This window comes from Haliotis rubra, unplaced genomic scaffold, assembly GCF_003918875.1.
Source record: "Haliotis rubra isolate DU_JTF1 unplaced genomic scaffold, ASM391887v1 Scf332, whole genome shotgun sequence".
Taxonomy (NCBI): Eukaryota; Metazoa; Mollusca; class Gastropoda; order Lepetellida; family Haliotidae; genus Haliotis; species Haliotis rubra.
The window spans coordinates 557329-580616 of NW_025767005.1; the positions used below are offsets into that span (position 1 = coordinate 557329).

At 40.9% G+C, this 23288-nt stretch overlaps 1 protein-coding gene across 1 annotated transcript in view; it reads right to left on the minus strand.

Moving 5' to 3' along the window:
- Positions 1–17874: 17874 nt before the first annotated feature.
- LOC124284256 (15-hydroxyprostaglandin dehydrogenase [NAD(+)]-like) overlaps positions 17875–23288 on the minus strand; it is a 35389-nt gene continuing 29975 nt past the window's right edge. Inside the window, exons 5-7 of the mRNA XM_046720324.1 lie at positions 21020–21096; positions 20369–20514; positions 17875–18004 (exon numbers count right to left, since the gene is read on the minus strand). Coding sequence (XP_046576280.1) covers positions 17875–18004; positions 20369–20514; positions 21020–21096 — 353 coding nt within the window. The remainder of the gene's footprint in view (positions 18005–20368; positions 20515–21019; positions 21097–23288) is intronic.

The window sequence follows — 23288 nt, forward strand, 5'->3', positions numbered from 1 at the left end:
AGCCCCTACACATCATCCTTTGGACACTTGCTTGAACAGGAAATGCCTGTCATCAGCAAGGAATTCCTTTGTGACATCTTGGGACTCTCAGGTAATTCAGTGAGAATTTAGATATGTGACCATGAAAATATTCCAGTTCATACTGTTACGGTATTTTTGCAGGTTTAGCATATGGGAAATGCAAAGAATGTTTGATATGTTATGAGTAATTATGTCTTTGGAATAAATTTGCGGAATATTTCTAAAACTTGTTGATTGTTTTGGAAGTGTGGATAAAGCAAGCAAAAATTGAATGGTCTGTAAGATTTCTGCTTTTAGCCATGATATTGATTTGACATTCAGTATATACTGAAAGCCATTAAAAATGCAATTTGACATTCATACTCTCTTTACTCACACTAATTTCAACATATGTAAACCTAACTGGCAGATATGTTTTAAGTGAACATCTGTGAATAATTTCATCTGAAAATGTCCAGTCAACAACAACATCAGTGACGCAACAACGACATCACACAAAGGAGGGGTCACTTGCAGTCAATATCGTGTGTATCCACCGTGCGCTGCAAGACATGCTCGCAGTCTTTGGGGCATTGAAAGACACACATTACTCAGGAACAGCTGTTGGATGGTCTGCAGCCTCTGATGGTCTGTGGTCTGATCATGACACCACCTCCAAAACGATCATGTTCAAGGACACAGTTTGGCGCAAGTCTTTCTCCTTTACGTCGATAAATCTGTGGACGTTATCTGCAAAGGATAAGTTAAACCTGGATTCATCTGAAAAAATGACATCTGGCCATGTCCTGTTGCCAAGATTGGCCCCATTTGCTGCCCATCGCTGTCTGGCAAGTCTGTGGCGATGCAATAAGGTTGGACCACGGTACGGGTGACGACACCGGATGTTGAAGGCAGCAAGGCGTCCTTGCACCTTTTGGGCGCTGAAATGACGTTGACTTGTCCCAATTATCCTCCTTGCCTAATCATCAACTGTTTGGAACCGATTTCGCAAGTGTGAAACTCGGATATTGCAGTTTTGTCGAGCTGTTATCACAGGTGGTGCACCAGGTCGCGGACGATCAGCAACACTTCCGGTAGCCCGAAACGTTGTCTGGAGTCGACTTACAGTGGATGGATGCACATTAAAGTGCCTGGCAATCAACACATCTGAAGCACCTTGGCTGACCATACCGATAACCTGATTCCTTTCGTCTTGTGTCAAGTGTGGCATTTTCTCAAAGTGATTGAGTTCCACAATTCCTTGTGCTTTACAGGGCCTGGGTGCAGGTGATGCATGTGCACAACGTGTTTCATGAATGTGGTTGTGTTTACGAGAAATGTCAAAGGTTCAGTTTTAAGTATCAAAGTTCATGTGAGAGGAATGCTCCGGGACTCGAACTCGAAATGGGCCAGAATAACAGCCTTTTATCCCTACATCCCTCTGTATCGCAGGAAAAAAATCTTCAATAGAACTTTTTGTAAGTTTCAGGACAACAAATACCAATTGCGTTTTAATGGCTTTTCAGTATATAATGATGCAATGTATGAGATTAGATTTTCAGTGTATATAGCAAAGGTTTCCAAGTGAGGAGAGTTGGGTTTTATGCCGCTTTGAGCAATATTCCAGCAACATCATGCTGGGAGAGGCAGAAAAGGGCTTCACACTTTACACACAGCAATGTAAGGAGTCGAACCTGGGCCTTCAGGTGTGACAAGTCAACAGTTTAACCACTAGGTTACCCTACTACCCCCTGTTTCCATGAAAAAACATGCTTACCAATCAAACTTAAGCTTTAATCAATGGCATAGGCATGTATTTCTACATGGCATGGAATATTTGTTGAAATATGAAATTCTTTGTTTTTTATTTGCTGTAAGATTACAGCACTGGTTCATAATGCAATAACCAGTACACATTATTCTTTTCCAAGTTTAAAGTTTCCCACACAAACCACAATGAGTGAGTATTAGCAATGGTTATCCAATCTTGTTTGGTCAGTTGCATTGGTTTGACAGTATCCAACAAAGCCCGGATGTTATCATATTCCCTTAAAATACTTTCAATAAAATGCTCAGCTGCCTGTTCTCCTACATAGGTTTGTACAGGCTTAGAGTACTGTTCCTCTGTGCGTACCACTTTGTAAGCATAGGCACATGGTACATGCTTATTCAGACTTGTACTATATGGGTTGTTTTCAGGAATGAGCAAGGACTCAAAATCAGCTACAATAACAAACTTGGCTCTGTCTGTTTTGCTTTGGGAACGTAATCCAAACTGATACACTGCTTCCTCTGGCTTAGGCATAACGACTCTTTGTGCCTTGTCATAGCAATAACGTTTGTGGTTTTCTAACCGTTCTCCGGATGAGAAGGCCCAAAAGCATTTCCTACAAATGAACTGATAGCAGTGATTAGATTGCTTTTTTTTCTGACCAACCCACTTAATCTGGTAATGAGATAGTAATGTGTATTTGGTTTAGTGTCTACATCCATGGGTACGTGTTCTTCTAACCCTAAGATTCCTTCAAAATCATCTGATTCACTTTCTTGTGAACGTAACGACAAATCAATCTCTTTGTTTTTATCTTCATTTATCTGATTGCTGATGAACATGGGAAACAATGTATTATCTTCAAACCCATATACACTGATACTCAACTTATTCACTTCTTCAAATCGTGGAATTTGTTCCAGTGTCATGGGAAAAGTAAAACCTTCTAAATGCAAACTGTTCAAGTAAGGGAGATGGTGTGTGACTCGATCTGTATGATAGTCAGCTGGAAACAGTTTTGCTAAAATGTGTAGACAAAACAAGGGGAATCTTCGTTTTGGATGTTGATAATACTTTTAGTTTTCTTGACAAGAGTTGGTGGAAGTGGAATATAACTACAACCTTTTAAAGACTGAACCTTCACCACAGTGACAGTGACAATGACAGAGATATTCAAACGAGAATGAACCCCCTCTTAATCATCCAGTGTCTGAAGCATTTTGTGCACGGCTTCGAGATATTGTTGATTTAAGTCACTTCCCTCTGTAGCTACAGTCAGGACACTTCTGAAATAAGCCTCATGGTAACTTGTGCTATCATCGTCCCGACTGGGCTTAGCCATTCTAATATGGAGACACAGTCCCCATTTCACCGCTTTTTTTTCACGAATTTCCTCCTCAATTGTTTCAACAATCTGACTTTCTTCATTGATCATGAAATTCAATGGATCCGTGCTATTCTGACCATCAAAGTCATAGTCTCTAACATCACCTTCTAAGTACTGTCTCGAACATGGTCGTGAAGTGTTATCAGATATTTGAGGATTATTAGGTGGTCGAGAGGAAGTTGGTGGAGGAACAGATACTGTAGCTGTTTTAGATTTTTTCCTACCTTTACCTTTACAACCACCTGTCATGTCATGGTCGGTTTTGTTTGTGCATTCTTAATGCTTTAGATGTTGGGTAAGATTGATGACAAGTTTGACATGTATGTTCATTAGTGATAGGTGTTACACAGTTACATGCATGTGAACATTGACGATGATAGACAACGTTTTTGGAACAAATTTTAGCATCCCGTTTTAAACTGTCTTTTCGATTAAAGGATCGATGACAATGGTTACAGGTAAATAATGTACCCACTTGTCCACAATGCCTCTGATGTCGTAATAAGTGACATTTTTGTTTGAAACAATACCCACAAATTTCACATTGGAAGACAGAACACGCTTTATGCTCAGACATTTTGTTTTCCGTAGTTATTCACCTACTAAAAATGTATATGTTCCACTATTACATGCTTTTTCTTTGAAACTTCTACTTTGTTTTTCTGAAATAATTAAAGATATAATAGAACATTCCTGAGTGGATAAGGTTAAAATTATAAAAGAAAAATGAAAAGTCAAGATATTCTGAGCGTTCTTTTACTTACCTGTACGTTGGTAGTTTATCCTCTGTCAGAAAACGTCCTAAACACGTTTAAAACAAGAATCTTGCTGAAACCGTCTCTGTGCTTTGATGATCAGTTGAGGTATGTTCAAAATCATACATAGTCCTCTCATTTCATTCTCATAATTGTAACATGTCATGGTTAGCCATATGTTGTTGTTTCCCTATAAGCTCGGTACGTTGATGGATATTGTGCTTTGTAAGACATTAACCTTTTCTGAAGAGTGCTATGATCAAATTAACCGCTTCTTTTTCTGCAAGTCAGCGAGGTAGCTCGGTACATGCAGGTGGTTGGCTATTGATGAAAACATTTCTTTGTAATGAAAGTGAGGTTTGTCTTGGTTCTCTCTTGTTTTGTAGAGGTAACTCGGTATTGAAGAGTGCTGTGTCAGGATTCGTTACTTCTTTTTCTGCAAGTCAGTGAGGTTGCCTGGGTTCACGAGGGTGATTGGGTATGGTTGGGTGTGACAAAGTCATGGTACTAAACAATGTATTTTTTGTGTGTGCTAAATCATGATTCATTATAAATACAGTTATTGCCAGAGAACAGTTACAAATTCTGCACACTTCTGTCATTGCTGCTCATTCAAGTTACCGCACAAGAAACATGTCGGATTCAGTTATTGTTTAGTTTGCAGACAAACATTTTTTGTCCATCAACGTGTTTAATGGAACTGTTTTCATCCATTTAACTAACTGGAATGCCAGACAGCAGAGAAAGAGCATCTCTATGACACTGGACGTCTTCAATAAACTTTTGGCTGATGCACCCCAGTACGTCCAACAGGCTGAAAATATTGTGCAAATGGCGGATTAACTACCGGACATTCCTCCTATTCCTGCAGTTACAAATCCTGCGGGGATTCAATCTGCATCAACATCGATGCTGATGCCACCACTACCGTCACCAGATGTAGGGATGACAAGCGTCCCCACTACTCCTCCAATGAAGCAAAGTGGGAGAGTTACTCCTGTGCTTGGGAAGGCGAGCAACGTCAGAAGCATGCCTTATGCCCGTGGTAGGTGATGTTTAGTTATGTACATATGTATCAGTTTGATATAATCCACAAATACTAGTGTTGTAAAATATGCTTTATCGCAAACAGCCAGCTCAATGCAATGTGTTGTAAAATATTCTGTAACTCATGTTATCAACTCAATGAAGTGTCGTAAAATATTCTGTATCTCAACCTGTCAACACATGGATGTCTCTTACAGTGTGTTAACAAAATGTCATTGGACCGCCTCCGTGGTGTAGTGGTTAGAGCGTCCGCCCGGAGAGCGGAAGGTCGCGGGTTCGATCCCCGACCGCGTCATACCAAAAGACGTTAAAATATGGTACTTGTTGGTCCCTGCCTGGCGTTCGGCATTAATGGGTACAACAAGGACTGGTCGGCTCGGAGTCAGTATAATGTGCCTGAGTGGGGTATTCATGCTTCACTGCGGCATGGTATCTCAGTGGGCTAGCACTATAAAACCAGCTTCAGTCTGGGCTAGTACAAGCAGCCGCACATACACATACAAACGCATGCACGTCGTCATATGAGCGAAATATTCTCAAGTACGACGTTAAACCCAATTTCACCTCACCTCACAAAATGTCATTGACGTTATTTTGTATAAAACGCTGTAAACTTTAATGAGTTATAAGCAATAACTAACCAAGAACAGTCTGCAAAAAGTTTCTAAATTCCACCACCTTGATATATCTTGATATCACTGTTTTCCATCTATGTTTCTACACGCGTTCACTTTGAGAGACGATTCATTCATTCATTCATTTCACAAATGAGCAACAGATTGTAGCAGAGACGTTAAACCTCATTATCCCACCATTAAGGAATGCGCTAAAACAAACCTAAGCACGACAAAAATCTTGTTTTTGCAGGTAACAGTGGTGCACATATGTGAATCAGAAGTGACAAGTGCAACCTGCGAAGATTCCCGAGATGAATAAAAACAAATAACATCCACCAATTGTTGTTGTTGTTGTTATCATGTCACTATGGTTCAAGAATATATGCGACTTCGCCTATATCTCTCAAAGCGGATCCGCGAAGGTCCGGGGTAGAATAGACCTTCAGCAACACATGCTTGCTCTAAAAGGCGACTAACGGGATCGGGTGGTCAGGCTCGCTGACTTGGTTGATACATGTCATCGATTACCCATTGCGCAGATCGATGCTCATGCTGTTGATCACTGGATTGTCTTGTCGAGACTCGATTATTTACAGACTGCCGCCATATAGCTGGAATATTGCTAAGTGCTGCGTAACACCAAACTCACTCACTCAATGTGATGAACAGAAATATTTTCACGTTTTGACAACTATCGTTACAATCATTTTGTTCGTTATCGTGACTTGTAACAGGAGAGAATTCGAATCAGGTATCTGAGCTCCGTCGTCTTCATTACCCGGTAGTGCCTAATTACAAATTTTGTGGGTGAGCTCCGTCGTCTTCATTACCCGGTAGTGCCCCTAACGACGAAGCTCACACAAGCGCACGTTCAATATCTACTCGGTCCATGTGCTGATCGTTGTGGGGAACAGCGCTCGTTTACAACGAGTTCGTCATCTGCTGATGGCGTGTGCAGCATGGCGATGACAGCGACGGTACGCTGCTACTCTCCTCCCCCCACTTCCTGATCGTGAGTAGTAGTAGGCAAATCATTTTGCTTGAATTGAAGTCTAATTCACCTTATTTCTATTTATACCATAAACATTTTGATTGACTGTTTTCAATCAACCAATGAAATAAGATGCACGTACGCGAGAACATTGCACGTGAAAACGGCAACAATGTATCACAACACGTTCAAAGATCAATGTGTGCTGTGGTTCACAACTTTATGTCGATGACATGAAAGGAATGTAGATGAGCGATATTACACGTTCGCATTCAGGTTAATCACACAACACGTTTTCCATACCTTACAGACGAGAAGAAACTTGTTGCAGTAATACTCCAATGTCTTGTTTCGTTAACATAAATAAGTTACCGCCATGACGCAAAAGCTGGCTAGCTGGAGAAATCTTCAAGTTGTTTAATCAAATTTTGGAACGCTTTTTTAGGCTACCCAGAGACACAAAGCGCTTATAGTTAACAAAAATTTTTTGAAGAGTAGCGTTTATAGTTAAACCTCTCCTAAATTAAAGCGCTTACCTATATTTTAGTAATATTATGTTACGCGCATATATCCATGCTAAAGCATGCTCAAAGCGCACAAGATAAAGATGAGATTAATGGAAAAGAGCTACAGTTCAAAGGCTATCTTGAACATGTGTGTTTTAGATTGGATTTAAATGAATGAAAGTCAGAACAGTCTCTGAGACTCTGTGGGAGACTGTTCCAGGCGATAGATTCTGCATGGACAAAGGACCTGTTTCCATACATCACTGTCTTTACTTTTGGTACAACAAGCAAGTTCTTATCCTGTGAACGAAGAGATCGGGAAGGCGTGTACACGGTTAGAAGATTGGATAGATAGGAAGGCGCAGTTCCAGTGAGACAGCGGAAAACAGGGCATAAGAGTTTAAACTTGATCGTGAACTCGACTGGAAGCCAGTGGAGAGTGTACAGTATAGGAGTAATGTGTTCATATTTTCCAGAGCGAGTCACGATACGCACGGCGACGTTCTGCACTCTCTGTAGCTTGGCTATCTGGGTCTTTGATACACCGGCCAGTAAACTGTTACAATAATCAAGCTTACTCATTACAAGTGACAATACAAGAGTCTTTGCAGATTCAACTGTAAGACATTGCCGAATATGTCCAATGTTGCGGAGTGACATGAAACAGGTTTTGACAAGACGAGATACATGAGAATCAAGAGACAGGATTGAATCTAAGAACACGCCCAGGTCTTTGACTTGATCAGTAAAGTAGATACATGAATTGTCAAATTCCAGTGAGTTGACTCCACACTTGGACCTCCGCTTCTTTGGACCAAGGAGAATGTACTCTGTCTTGTTGCTTAAGTTTGTTGTTGGTCATCCAGGATTTAACGTCATCACAGCAGTGACTCATGCCTGTTTGTGCGCTACATGACTGTTCTTGGTCTGCAGGAAAATATTTGTATAGCTATGCGTCATCTGCGTATCGATGACGATCTATGTTGTTCTGCAATCACACTTCCAAACTTCTTAACATGCCAAGTGAAGAGGACCGGCCCTAGGACCGATCCCTGTGGTACACCATGTTTGAGATGAACTGGAGCAGAGTAATGTCCCTCTATGAGAACAGTCTGACGGCGGGAGGTTAGGTAAGACTTGAACCAATAGAGAGCGGTGCCATCAGTGTGAAAGTCACACATGAGACGATGAATCAGCATGTCGGGATTAATTGTATCAAAAGCCGAACTTGAAGCGAGGAGGGTTAAGATACCAATATTGCTTTTGTCCAAACCAAGTCATAGATCATTTATGACTTCAACAAGAGCAGTCTCAGTGGTGAGCACGATAGGCTGACTGAAGATGGTCATACAAGTCATGTTGCTGGAGGTGTTGTGACATCCTCACAATCACTGCTCGCTCAATGAGTTTTGAAACATTCGAGAGGTTGGATACAGGTTTGTAATTGCCAAGTACGTTGCAGTCAAGGTTTGGCTTCTTCAAGAGAGGTTTCACTAGCGCAGATTTGAAAGCAGCGGGCGTTTCACCGTGTTCAAGACTTGTGTTGATGATTCTGGTGAGTACTGGGAGAAGAACGGTAAGATGGTCTAAAAGTACAGATGTAGGCAACGGGTCAAGAGCGCAAGATGTGGGGTTTGATCTCCCGATCAACAAGGTACTTCAGCCTCACTGAAAGGTTTGAAATGTGTGAGAGTGTTCGTCATTGTCACTGGAGTCTCGACAGTTTAGGGACACTCTGGAAACTTCTGGATCTTGTGTGGAGTCACTGTTGCCAAAATATGACATGTTACTAGATCCTACCATTGAACTATGGATTTTGGCTATTATATTTATGACAAAATTCTGGAAGACGTCTGGCAGCTCATCGGGAGGATGTGACGAGATGAGAGGTCGGGAGGAGTATTCACCAAGAAGGCGGCACATAAGCTGATGGAGCCACCGAGGATGGGACATTGATTCCTGGATTCTGCTGTTCAGGGATGCTTGTTTGGCACGCCTTATCTCCAAGGTGACCTTGTTCCTGGCAACACAGTAAATCTGCCTGTGTACTTCCAGGAGGGAAGATCTCTACTGCGTTTAGCCTCTAATACATCTGACGCCATGGTCCATGGTGTCATAGGCCTGTACGTTACTCGCCTGTTTTTCAGAGGCACATGTTTGTCGAATACAACCAGAAGTGTAGAGTTAAAGAGTTCTGACAGTTCATTTAAATCCGAGGGAGGACATTGCACAAGAACGCTATTTGATAAGTCGTAACTGAATGCAGTTTTATCAATAGCTTTTAAGTTCCGACTCTGCTTGACTTTCTTTGACTTCTCTATCTACATCCCGAGAGAAAGTGATCAGATAATGGTCTGATATTTGAAGGTCGGTCACACTAAGGTCACAAACACAGCATGAATCCTTCATCGTTACAACCCAGTCTAGGGTATGTCCACTCTTGTGGGTAGCGTTACGAACTCGAGAAAAACCTTTCATGTTATCACACTGAGTACTTGATTTGCTATTAAAATTAACATTAAAATCTCCAAGCATGATAAATCGGGAATGTGTTGTGCATTCGATTCAATGAATGTTGACATTTCTTCATAAACTTGTTTGAAAGAAAGTTTGTTACGTGTTGAAGGGGTCGCTGTCTACGATGGTATAAAGCGACAATGTTTGTTGACAGTCGCATTAACTTAATAATAAACCACTTATCAGACAGATTCGGTAATCTATATCACGCGATAGATACAAATAGGACTACGTGATTATGATAACATGAGTCAATCGAAGTTGATACAGCCTTAACAAGATGCTTACCTGTTAGACTCTACAGCTTTTCAACAGAACATCAATTGCGCTGTCTAAATTCGTCGTTGTTTGGTGCAGAATAACTCTCAATATACTAATCAACTCACTATCAATTTCGTATGTATTAAGATTTAAAATACTCAAAGTCAATTTACTTTCCCAACGAATAAATTTATGGTTTACCCTAATCGCTTTAACCCTATCTAACGTCTTATCACTTGATCACGATAAGGCTGAGATTTTGCCGATGTGACGTTAAATATTAACTCACTCACTCACTCTTATCACTTGAGTTCGTATGATAATAATAATGAGTTAATATGTTCAATAATTCACGAATCTCAACCAGACTGAAAAGATGAAAACACGTACTTCTCTGTGTAATTTTAAGATGTAGATTTGGAAGTTTAGTCCGAAAAGAAAGGGGAAAGATGATCAAATTCAAGATACAAATATAGTTGCAGGCAACGATGAGGTCTCCTTGGCTTTACTTTCTATCTGTTGTATCTGAGGGCTAGATATCATCGTCCAAAACGGAGCCAGAACACATGTTTTGACAGGCGAGCGGATCTTCCAAATACAGCCGGGGTCACGGGGGTGATGTACCTTTTTAAGAAGTTCCGGAGAAGAAATAGTTCCCTCTTTAAAAGGCTGTATCTCAGTTGTTCTTTGGTCTACGTTCAAAACAATTATTGTTCTGGAATCACCAGGACATCATCTACCATACTGTCACATTTTGGGAGCAAACTACTCTGAAAACTAACTGAAAACAAAAATAACTGCCAAACGGTACGTTTTAGCGACTTGACCCGTCCAGGCAAAATTGTTGGGAATTCGATTGTGCATCTGTACAAGAAATTTGGAAGTGTTGGAACAATTAGTTCTTGATATATTTGCTGTCAAACGTTGAAATTTTGGAATCAATTTTGAATTATGTCCCCTTTGCTATTGGGCCAAGAGCCTAGAGATTTTTAAGGGGAATATCTACACCTCGGTGCGCATCTGTGTGATCTTTTGTAAGCGATTCGGAGCATTGGTTTAGGAGTTATGTTCGGTACAAAAATCGGCGGAATAATAAATAATAATAATAATAATAATCCGAACGATTACAATAGGTCTCCTGCCTAGAGGCAAGGAGCCCTAAATACGTATTTCGTACTGCAAACATTAGCGAACGTGTGAGAGCGAGGAATGTTTTTCCCTCTCATTTGGAAGCTTTATGGAGTTTTACCAACCGAGTTAGGCGGGAATGTTGGCTATTCACATGCAAATCTGCCCACTGAAGATACTAGTACAATGTAGACTACCTCTCTGCAGTGTACAAATGTAAACTGCGTCTCTGAAAAGGTAATAAACATATTCACATTTACACGTGTAAATGTGAATATGTTCACCACAACAAGTACATCTACATGATAATTACACACCAAAAATACTCACCTTTATAAATTTTCGAATTCTGTCAGGACTTTGTGACATTCCAGCGCAGTGTCAGCTTCCATTGCATGCACAATAACTAACCTCATACCATGTATATTCAAGTGGTTGACAGAGTTAGTGTCGGGATTAAAGATGATCAGCGACTTCAATATCCGATCAAACGTGATATGATAGTTGTTGAAAGACAGCGATAAAAGAGAATAGTTCCTCAATCGATATGGCATCGATTGAACTTGGTTTAGTTCACGAAGTTAATCGATAAATATCTCTTTCAATTTGACGGCTGTCTTAAAATCCACAACCAAATCAGAAGCGGTAGTGTCACCAATTTAAGTTGGTACTCTGTTTTCGTATCATTAAAGATAACGCGAACACCCATCTCTAGACATATTCCTAACTAAGTCTGTTGCTCTCAAGTGAGTGAGTGAGTGAGTTAATATTTAACGTCACATCGGCAATATCGCAGCCATATCGTGACGAAAACAATTTATACAATAAAAAGTGAAATGAGAACATTTGACATTGAAATGGAATATATGTACGTTATAAAAACCTGTCGACGAAGGACAGTAAAACAACTAGAATATCACAATTACAACTTAAACTAGTATGGAGAGTTAAAACTGATAGCACTATTTGGACAATACAATATAAAAACAGGCTATAGATCGCCAACACCAGAAGGTAGATCACCATACCAGGGACCTGTTGCTCTCAACGATATGTTTAATACCAAATACTGGTATTTATCAAGCATAACGATATAGTCCAAAAAGACATTTGCAAATCATAGCTTATCATATAATTAAATTCATTAAACATTTAGAAGTTGTATAAATGAAGCGGTCATCTTGGTTCATCTCTGGTTCAAAGAACTGCAAGTCACAGTTCGTCTTGTTGCATCTCTGGTTCAACGAAGTGCAAATCAAAGTGATAACATTTTCGGATTCATTAAAATTTAATGCTTCATCCTTTACATGTTTGAAAAAAAGATATTTGTACAGGAATTTGGTAACAAATTATCAGCACTTCTCTTGAACTCAAGGTTCCACTACACTAAATCAGTATCGCTTGCTCACTGAGCCGGTCCGTATGTAAACAAGTCAAGAGAGACAGAGACATGTGACAGCTGTGATTGGATGAAATAGTGTAAGATGTTTGTTTTTTAAAAGCACATCCAACCAGTAATTAAAACTGACCACAATTTTAAGTATTTAGTGCTGTCATTTTTATCACCATCACTTATGCTTATTGTGTGTACAGATATTTTCCAGTAGGTGACATTTGGTGCGGAACTGGGGTTGATGTGTTCCGCTTCCTGTGCTCGCAAAACGAGCCGGACAAGTTGGCCAGATATTGTGTTTTATGGTAGTTTAAAGCCCAGAGTGTACCCATGTGTACATGGAATGGCTGTTGATAGCCTGTCTATTTTTAAAAATTATAAGGTTACTATAGAAGTCTATGGGAAAACATTTGGTGGTGACGATATAGTCCAAAAGACATTTGCAAATCATAGCTTATCATATAATTAAATTCATTAAACATTTAGAAGTTGTATAAATGAAGCAGTCATCTTGGTTCATCTCTGGTTCAAAGAACTGCAAGTCACGGTTCGTCTTGTTGCATCTCTGGTTCAACGAAGTGCAAATCAAAGTGATAACATTTTCGGATTCATTAAAATTTAATGCTTCATCCTTTACATGTTTGAAAAAAAAGATATTTGTACAGGAATTTGGTAACAAATTATCAGCACTTCTCTTGAACTCAAGGTTCCACTACACTAAATCAGTATCGCTTGCTCACTGAGCCGGTCCGTATGTAAACAAGTCAAGAGAGACAGAGACATGTGACAGCTGTGATTGGATGAAATAGTGTAAGATGTTTGTTTTTTAAAAGCACATCCAACCAGTAATTAAAACTGACCACAATTTTAAGTATTTAGTGCTGTCATTTTTATCACCATCACTTATGCTTATTGTGTGTACAGATATTTTCCAGTAGGTGACATTTGGTGCGGAACTGGGGTTGATGTGTTCCGCTTCCTGTGCTCGCAAAACGAGCCGGACAAGTTGGCCAGATATTGTGTTTTATGGTAGTTTAAAGCCCAGAGTGTACCCATGTGTACATGGAATGGCTGTTGATAGCCTGTCTATTTTAAAAAATTATAAGGTTACTATAGAAGTCTATGGGAAAACATTTGGTGGTGTGTAACCTCAACCCACACTGGTTCACGTTTTATTTTATTATCATTGATGAAAAGTGTCCGTTCTGCTTGGACTTGTGCATCAGACGACTGTAGACATCAATAAAGGTTGCATTTACCATCGCGACCACAAGATCAAGACATATCATCAGCTTTCGTAAACTTGTCATTGAAGTTTTTCTTCTCATGCGGTTGACATCTGTTGACACCACTTGAAAGTCTATGCCTCATGACCACTTAAGAAATGTATCTGCATCAACGAATCTGAAGACGTGTCTAATGTATGGCTTGTTCAGAGCCAGTGTCGATAGGGTATAATTTATGTGTCACTGTGTGTTGTGAAGCGTGATAGTAATTTCAAAGCACATGATTTACCTATCGTTAAGGTTCTTCACTCAGGAGTCATTGTGTATCATTAAGCATAACGAATGTGAATTTTTTTTTGATATGAGATGTGGGATTGTTAGCTTATTACTGTACTGTTTTTGTCTCTTTTTCGGTATCGGAGGTGGGGTGTGAGATGGAATGTGCGATGTGAGATAAAATGTGTCATTTTTGTTCATTTACTGCTTTGTTTTTGCTCATTCTAGCAATAAATGTGAGATTATTAGTTAATTATTGTATTGTGCTTCGTGTTTTGCTCATTCTAGCAAGTAATTACTGTATTGTGTGACTAAATTTAGTGTCGGATTTGGGATGTGGGTTGGAATGTGGGATGGAATGTGGGATGTGTGATGTGGGATGGAATGTGGGATGTGTGATGTGGGATGGAATGTGGGATGTGTGATGTGGGATGGAATGTGGGATGTGTGATGTGGGATGGAATGTGGGCTGGAATGTGGGATGTGTGATGTGGGATGGATTGTGGAATGTGTGATGGAATGTGGGATGTGTGATGTGGGATGGAATGTGGGATGTGTGATGTGTGGATTGTGGAATGTGGGATGGAATGTGGGATGTGGGATGTGGGATGGAATGTGGGATGTGTGATGTGGGATGGAATGGAATGTGTGGATGTGATGGATTGTGGGATGTGATGGATGGAATGATGTGATGGATGTGGGATGGAATGTGATGGATGAATGTGGGATGGAATGTGGGATGATGGATGTGATGGAATGTGGGATGTGGGATGTGTGATGGAATGTGGGATGCGTGATGTGTGATGGAATGTGGGATGTGGGATGTGGGATGGAATGTGTGATGTGTGATGTGTGATGGAATGTGGGATGTGTGATGGAATGTGGGATGTCGGATTTCTGGTCATTTGTTGCTTTTTTTTTGCTCATTCTTGCATAAAATGTTGGATTTTTTATGTGGGATGTGGGCTTTTGTTTGAGCTTATTACTGCATTGTTTTCGCATTGTTTTAACATAGTTTCTTTTGTTTGTCCGGACGGATGAACTTTCTATATACTAATGTGACACTGGAGTCAGTTGAGTGCTTTTTTGAATTTCTTGGCATTTTCCAGTTATGTTCTATAAACGGTACGAATGGAAAATGTTTAAATGCTGGCTTCCATAGCAGTGACAGCAAAACAATTCCAGGAGCCAGGAAGACTTAGTGGTTCCACAGTTTGTGTACACATTGCAGTGATACAATTTCAGGAGACTCGGTTTTGAGCCATGTCAAGTTCGTCTGACAGCTTGCAGAGGACTTGGTTACTGTAGGAGTTATATCAGACGACGTTTTTGCTATGGACGCATAAGTTTCCTTGATCTCAGATCTTAAGACAAGCTTTTTTGCATCAGAGAAACTGATGTTTTGAGTAAATTTGATCTTATTGATCTCCATATGCTGTTTCCAGATTGGACAATCTTTGGAAAATGATGAGTGAGTGCCTGCGCAGTGGGTACATTTCTTAAAGGTACTCTCACAATCTTCTGTTGTATGTGTGTGTGCATCACAATATACATACACAGGGCTTGGCATGACCAGCCGATTGGTTGAACCGAGCCCATTCAACCACCCGTCTAGGTGAAGTCAGGGCCGAAGTGGTGTGTTGGGCAAAGGAACACTGTTCCTGGAACCAGTGCCCTCAACCACCAGAATCCCTTCCTCCACCGACACATCGGCGCAACCCACGGCAAACGGGTTGGTGGACCAAATATACCCCCGGGTCCACAACGGGGGGTCGAAGAACTCTTAGCTTTACCCACCACCCACCACGAGGAGGTGGCTCTTCACGGGTGCCTTGGTTGACCAGGGGCGTAGGTGCTGATTCACTTTGGTTGACCAGGGGTCTAGGTGCTATGATTCACTTTGGTTGACCAGGGGTCTAGGTGCTATGATTCACTTTGGCTGACCAGTGGTCAAGGTGCTATGATTCACTTTTGTTGACCAGTGGTCTAGGTGCTATGATTCACTTTGGTTGACCAGGGGTCTAGGTGCTATGATTCACTTTGGCTGACCAGGGGTCAAGGTGCTATGATTCACTTTTGTTGACCAGTGGTCAAGTTGCCATGATTCACATTGGTTGACCGGGGGTCTAGGTCCTATGATTCACTTTGGTTGGCCGGGGGTCTAGGTGCTATGATTCACTTTGGGTAGACCAGGGGTCTAGGTGCTATGATTCACTTTGGGTAGACCAGGGGTCTAGGTGCCGATTCACTCTGGTTGACCAGGGATGTAGGTGCTATGATTCAATTTGGGTAGACTAGGGGTCTAGGTTCTATGATTCACTTTGGTAGACCAGGGTTCAAGTTGCTATGATTCACATTGGTTGACCGGGGGTCTAGGTCCTATGGTTCACTTTGGTTGGCCAGGGGTCTAGGTGCTATGATTCACTTTGGTAGACCAGGTGTCGAGGTGCTATGATTCACTTTGGTTGACAATGGGTCTGGGTGTTATGATTCACTTTGGTTGACCAGGGGTCTAGGTGATAAAGGTCACTCCGTAGGTGTGGGGCTGGTGATGTTGGATGGGTAGGGCCAGGGGTGCAGGGTGACTGAGGTCAGGATGAAAGGTAGTGTAAAATGTATGTCCACTTGGGGCGGTACATAAGACCACGTCATGCAAACTAGGTTTTTTCGTACTATGTTTGCAATCGTTGAATATGTGAATATGTGTTCCTTTACTTCATGGCTAAAATTGGACAACAGAGACACAACTGACATGGCGTTTATCATCAGACTGCTTTAGGAGAAGTGAAGAGAACAAACCAAAGGTCTATACACAATGTTTGTCGACCTTACCAAAGCCTTTGACACTGTGTAGTTCTAAATTTTGTCATCCAACGACATGAAGAACAGCACGGCCAGATCAGGTATGGTATCAAACTCTCAAAGTCAAAGTGAAACAGGAGTGTGTCCTGACATAGATCTTCTCCACCATCTTTTTCAGGATGATGCTCAAGCAGGCCACTGAAGATCTTGACGACAGTGTCTAATTTTGAATATCGTTTCAATGACAGCCTGTTCAATGTTAGACGTCTTCATGCTCATTCAAAGACGCCGAGGAACTGATTCGCGACCTCCTCTTTCGTTGATGTTGCTGCTCTTACAGAACAAGGTGACCCTGCAGAACATTACAGCTTGCTTCGCAGAAGATGCCCAGCTGTTTGGACTGGGTTAAAAATGACAGAGGTCTTCCACCAACCTGCACCATCACATCAGATGCCAAACTCGAGATCAACAATACACTGGCAATAGCAAACAGCGCATGTTGCAGGTTGTACAAACGAGTGTTGAAGAACAAACATCTGAGAAGTTTTACATTTACTGATGAAAGAATACATTGTTTCTTTCTTGGATGTTCAATACTTGAAAAGCGGTATTCCACCCGCATGACGACTGTCTGTTAATAATCAAGTCATGACCAGACAATCCAGTCATATAGCATCAAAAGTCTTCTTGAGACACAACCTGAGAATCACCTCGAGGAAAGTTATTAGCCTACAGAACAAGCTCTTCGATGAAATATTTGATTTTTATTTTGCAACGATTCATGCAAAATTAACACACGACTGGAAAGATACCAGTTTATAACTTCTGTACACCACCAATGTACAAATGCAGTCAAGGGTAAATTGATTTCCACATTTAGAATACCTTTTATATAAATGATTTTATATTTATGATTGCTGTACGGCATGAATGTACAAATGAAGTCAAGGATAAATTGACTTCGACATTTAGAATACCTTACAAATTAAGCCTGCTGTAGAATATGTGTTTGGCCTGATGTTACACTTATTCACAGCATAACGTTTACTTGAAAAATCAATAAGTATGTGATATTGATTCAGCATAGTTTTTAATTAAAAAATGAACATAACCTTTTGCTGTGCAGAATTTCACGCCAATCGATGTCAGAACCTCTCTAATGACCAACTGTTTGGCAGTGTCTTTGAGAGTGACTCCTTAAGTTGATTCATCAGTCACCTCTATCTTCACTCTGCGATTCTGTCCTTTGGAACGCGTGTGAATTATGGTGCCGTTACTGTCATCCTCCTCCAGCAGATCAATAACTGAAGCAGCTATGTCTTTTGGACTGAAAAATATGAGGCATCAATATTACCCAAAATCGTTGATATCAGTTTACACAAATCAATTTATCAATCTTCAAACGGCGACCAAGAACTCTTCCTGCTTCAAATTAAGGATGACACAGACGTCCGCTTGGTCTCACATCAGTTTATCTGAAACACAAGCTATGAGCCAATGTGCTACATCTCGTTTGTCTGACATGGCTGGCTGTTTCCCTAGACCTCGTCCACACAGAACAAGTCTGGGATGAGTTGAACCGAGTAAGACCAGAACCAGCCGGTACCGCTATCTTATTTTGATATCTAAACTGGACCATCCTTTAAATCATATGGTGTCTTCAGTGCCCCGCCTCGGCTTCTCAAAATTAACTGAAATGGTCGTGCCACCAGATGTTGACATTGTTAATTTAACTAACTTGCACCGCCCCTCTATCCTGTTTTATCATCTAAGGTCAAACATTTACGTCATTTACTGTTACATTTACACCACAACAGTTCCTCTCCCCCTCGCTAGTATACAAGGCGTAACCATATGAAATATCATGTATATATTACATGCATATGTATGAGGTTAGGCGAAATGGGGTTTAATGTCGCGCTTACGACTATTTTGTTTATATGACGACGTGCATGCGTGTTATGTGTCTGTCTGTCACTGAGACAGGAGGGTCGATCAAAAAAGTACGTAGCCTAACTATATTCTCGATGTCCAATGTTTGAAAAGCTTCCATTTTATTTTGAAGGACACATGTGTGGGTAATGTGGTTAACCAGATATTTGTCATCACATCACATTGGGGTATAATATTTCTAACAAAATTGTAGAAAATGAAAAACGATTTGTCTTTTGGTACCTCTTGGATAATGATATGCCCTCAGATAATGTCATATTAAATATGTTCAGTATAGTATTGGATGACTTCCTGTGATGATCAACAGTCAAAGATTTGGATTGCTTGATTTATATTTAGTCGGGGGCTATTTTTAAGGACACCCCCATTTTAATCTTTCAAAAACATTGTGTCCAGATATTCAAGCTGGCACTGTATACAATATATTGTCAGCTGACACTTGTGTGACCATTCTGTATTTAGTTTGAACCCTTGGCATCATGTATGCATAGAGAAAACATAAGAATAAGCTATGCCCTTATGATTACGTCATCTGAAAGTCGGATGGGTAGTGTCTTCAAGACAAGCTGTTTCAGTCAACTTGAAGGGGGGAGTCACTTTAACAAGCGATTATAATTTCAAATTGCTTTTTTATTAAATTTAATATCTAAGTGTGATTCTAGGGGACGTCTATCAATCTCAAACACACAAAATATCTCTTGCATAGTTTGTTTCCAGAAGTTGTTGATGCATTTATTGTAGTTTTTGCGTTTTGGTGGTACCAAGATAAAGGTCAAACAAAATGGTGGTCGTGAGACTGGAACATAGCAAAACTAAATTGCTTGAGCTTGACAAATAATATGTAGAAAAATAAACCATAAACATAACTGTATTTGTACCGTTTTCTTGGTGATTCTACACACGTTTTGATCGCCCCTCATGCCATGCCGCAGTAAGGTATGAATACCCATTCAGACACTTTATATCGACTCCGAGCCGACCAGTCCTTGTTGTGCCCATTAATGCCGAGCGCCAGGCAGGGACCAACAAGTAAAATATTTTAACGTCTTTTGGTATGACGCGGCCGGGATCGAACCTGCGACCTTCCGCTCGTCGGCTGGACGCTCTGACCACTATCCCACAGAGGCGGTCTACCATATGATGTACAAAGACTTGTATCTCTGTAAAATGGGAAGGATTTCAGAAAAAGATATACCTCAAAATCTTTGACATATATTATCCAATAACAATATATGGAATAACTTTTGCGTCAACTGACACTCGACACTGATGTCAAAACGTTTACAGTAATGCCTTACGATGCCATTTAATCGAAACTGATGGGCAGACGGAAACAATCCGACGACAGTTTTCTGAGATAGTTCACTGAAAGCAACTTTTTTGCAGGAACTAGCATTAAATTGTCTGCCCTTGAAACACGAGTCGTGAACCTTGTAAATTGGGGTTCTTGCAGATGACAGTGGTGTGTCCAGAGAGCTTCTCAATGGATGTTTGGTCATCTCTGTAGAGTAAACAAGAAACAAAAACCAAACCAAACGAACATAAAACGACGGAATCACAATCAAATAACAAGTCTGCACGTTCTACAGAACCTCTTTTGCGTGTCATGTTTCTAACACTTCTGGCATTTAGAAACTCATTGCAAGCTGAATCTAATTTAAATGTATAAGTACATGTTCCTTCAACATTCCAGCAGCTTCTGACAAGCATGTTTATGTCAAGTACTGAGGATACTTACCCTTCGTGGCAATTTTTTTCCATAGACTTCATCGCGTCCTCACCATAGAACGCTTGTGTCATTGGATCAGGAATTATAAACGATGTGAATGCTGTGGGGCACACCAAGCAGAATCTCAAGCCCATTTCTTTCAGATAGGGATTTGCCTGGAAAAATTAACGTTCTCACAATGCACCAATTCGATAGGTGGTCCCTTCTCAGTTTCCTGTTGTCCAATGTGCCGTTAAGGATAGCATGCTTGAAACTGTGTGTTTTTCGTGTTGCTTGTTTGGACATCACCACATGACGGTACATTATCCAATAAACACATCCTTAGTGATTCATTAAGATAATGGTTAGCTAACCAATCATGTTTATGTTCCCCAGAGTCTACAAATATACTAAACAGCAAAAGAAACGTCAGTCTACAAACAGTTATGCGAGACCACTAACTAATTTCTGTTTTTCTGATTTGCTGATAATTGTGTGTGGATTGCACTGAAATATGTCACTGATTTCGTTTCCAGCATGTTTTGTATTTATGAAGAAATGAGCAGAAAGTATTAATATTGTTCATTTATTTTAGGATCGAAAAAATGTAAACACTTTATGTAAATCAGCTATTTGATATTTTGAAAGCGGTTCTGAATAATGTTTAACGGCTATACTCACTGCCCAGGATCTTGTGAATCCAACTACCCCGGTCTTCGTTGCTGTATAAGCTGGGACAGTGAAGATCGGCTCTAAACCTAGAAAAACGTAGGAAGGCGTTTCCTATTCTCGCGGTACTTACGGATATCGGCTGAAAAAATAACACAAACAATTCTTACCGTATGAATGCTTGTTGTTTTTAAATTATGGGCCTTCTCCTCTAACATCTACATCTATCAGATGCTAGATCCATCAGGTAAATCACCACTCGTGAGCCCGGTGATAAACAATGCCATCCGCCATTGACAAAATGAGGCTTCTCCCATTCTCGCGGTATAACTAAGAAGTCACGTTGTGGAGTGTATGGAAGAGAAATCCTGTCGGAAAGCACGGGTGAAAGATCTGATATGTCCAAGTCGGTATTATAAGGCAAGATAACTTGAAAACGATAAATTCCAAAGAAGAAGTCATCAAAGTGAAAATATTTACATGAAAAGTCAAGTTTGTCAATCATTCTTCACATAAACAGTGAGGGCATCGGAATATGCTGTGACGTCTTAAAACTCGAATTTCCGAGCAGTAGACTAGATGAGTGCAATGGGGACAAAAGTCGCATTTTCCCCACTTCACAAAGACAATTTGGGGACATCTACGAAGTTCCTGAGGTTGAAACTTGTTTCACGCACAGCATTTTTCTTCCTCTGCGAGTGATGACGCGTCACTGTCGTCACTGATTTCCGGCGAAGATACGGGGATGGCACCATTGTTGACACACAACCCTGATGTAGAAGGTCGCACAACTTCCCCCTTGCGTGATGACATATTGTGATTACTGTCTAAAACTTTCGCTTTTTTACATGCAGATGAAGAGAAGTGTTTAGATTTTTGCTTCTCTGCGTTGCTCCTCAAGATGTCAGTGTTTGCCTTCTTCATGAGATTGCCAGTGACGGACTTGTATGGTCGAACAAACTTCCTCCTGGATTTCTTCTAGACAACTGTTTTAATTTTCCTCGTTTCGAGAAAATCGCCAGCAAGAGTAGAAGTATCAGTCGACAACCGTGATTCGCACACTGTCACGGGTGGAGCGTTGACACTGCCAATTATATCACCGGTGCCAGCGGAAGTCGGAGGGACGACCACAGACGATGTTGTTTTAACAGCTGTAGTAGACGTGTCCGGATTTTCTGTGAAGACATCAGTGGGATAAATAATCGCTGGTGCTGTCAGTGCTTCACCTATGACAACTCGATCAATCGGGAAGATTCCCGACTTCCGAAACGCGTTGGTGATGTTGGCTGGACATAGCGCTTTAATATATGGCTGCGCTGACAAAGCTGCGACTTCATATCTTGTGATAGATACCCCAGGGTTGTTGTGAAGGTATGTTTGACATTCCCTGTAATAGTGATTCTTGAAAGGAGCGAATACTCCAACATCAAGAGGTTGAGTCAAATGGCTTGTGTGTGGTGGAAGAACAAAAAAGAACGACGTTTCTTTTCCTTGCCCAGTCGGTTAGCGTCAGAGATATATGTGATTTGTGACCGTCATAAAGGATCAGTGTAGGATGATCCATCACATAGGTCTCAAAAATGGCTGAATTCGACCAACCAGTTTGCGACATCTTCCCGGTGGATCCGACTGGCGCACCTGTCAAGAGATCGTCTGACCAACGTTTACCTGGGAAAACGTAAAAAGGAGGAACATAATTTCCTAGCGCGTTCGCTCCGGCTATGATGGTGACATTTGCCGATCTAGGTGATGTGATGGCTTGGGGGTTGGAATCTTTTCCACAGACAACCTTAGATGGAGTGTGTTCTGTGCTCACACCAGTTTCGTCGATGTTAAAGATGCGCTCAGGCAAACTGTTGAAGCTATGCCTCGTCATAATAGCTTTTAGCTCACGGAAGTACTTATCTATTACTTGTTTTGAAGCACCCTTTGCCCTGGCTAAATGCAGTTTCTGTGGTTTGGCTAACTTCAGATCTGGCCAACGTTTCAAGAAGCCATAGAACCACTTGTTACTTAAGGAATGGCTAGCCTGAACATATTTGCCAACTGACTTGACATAGTCGGCTGCAAGATATTGGATGTTGCTCTTAGAGTAACCATATCCAATGTCCGCCATGTATTTCACATGGTTAACCAGAGATTCCTCTTCTGTAGTTGTTAAGAGTCTATCAGGTCCAGGTGTCCCGTCCAGAGCCACATTACATCGTGTTCGATCCCTCAATGTTTACTCGGGGACGTCATAGACACGTGAAGCTCTATAGACTGACATTCCTGTAGTGGT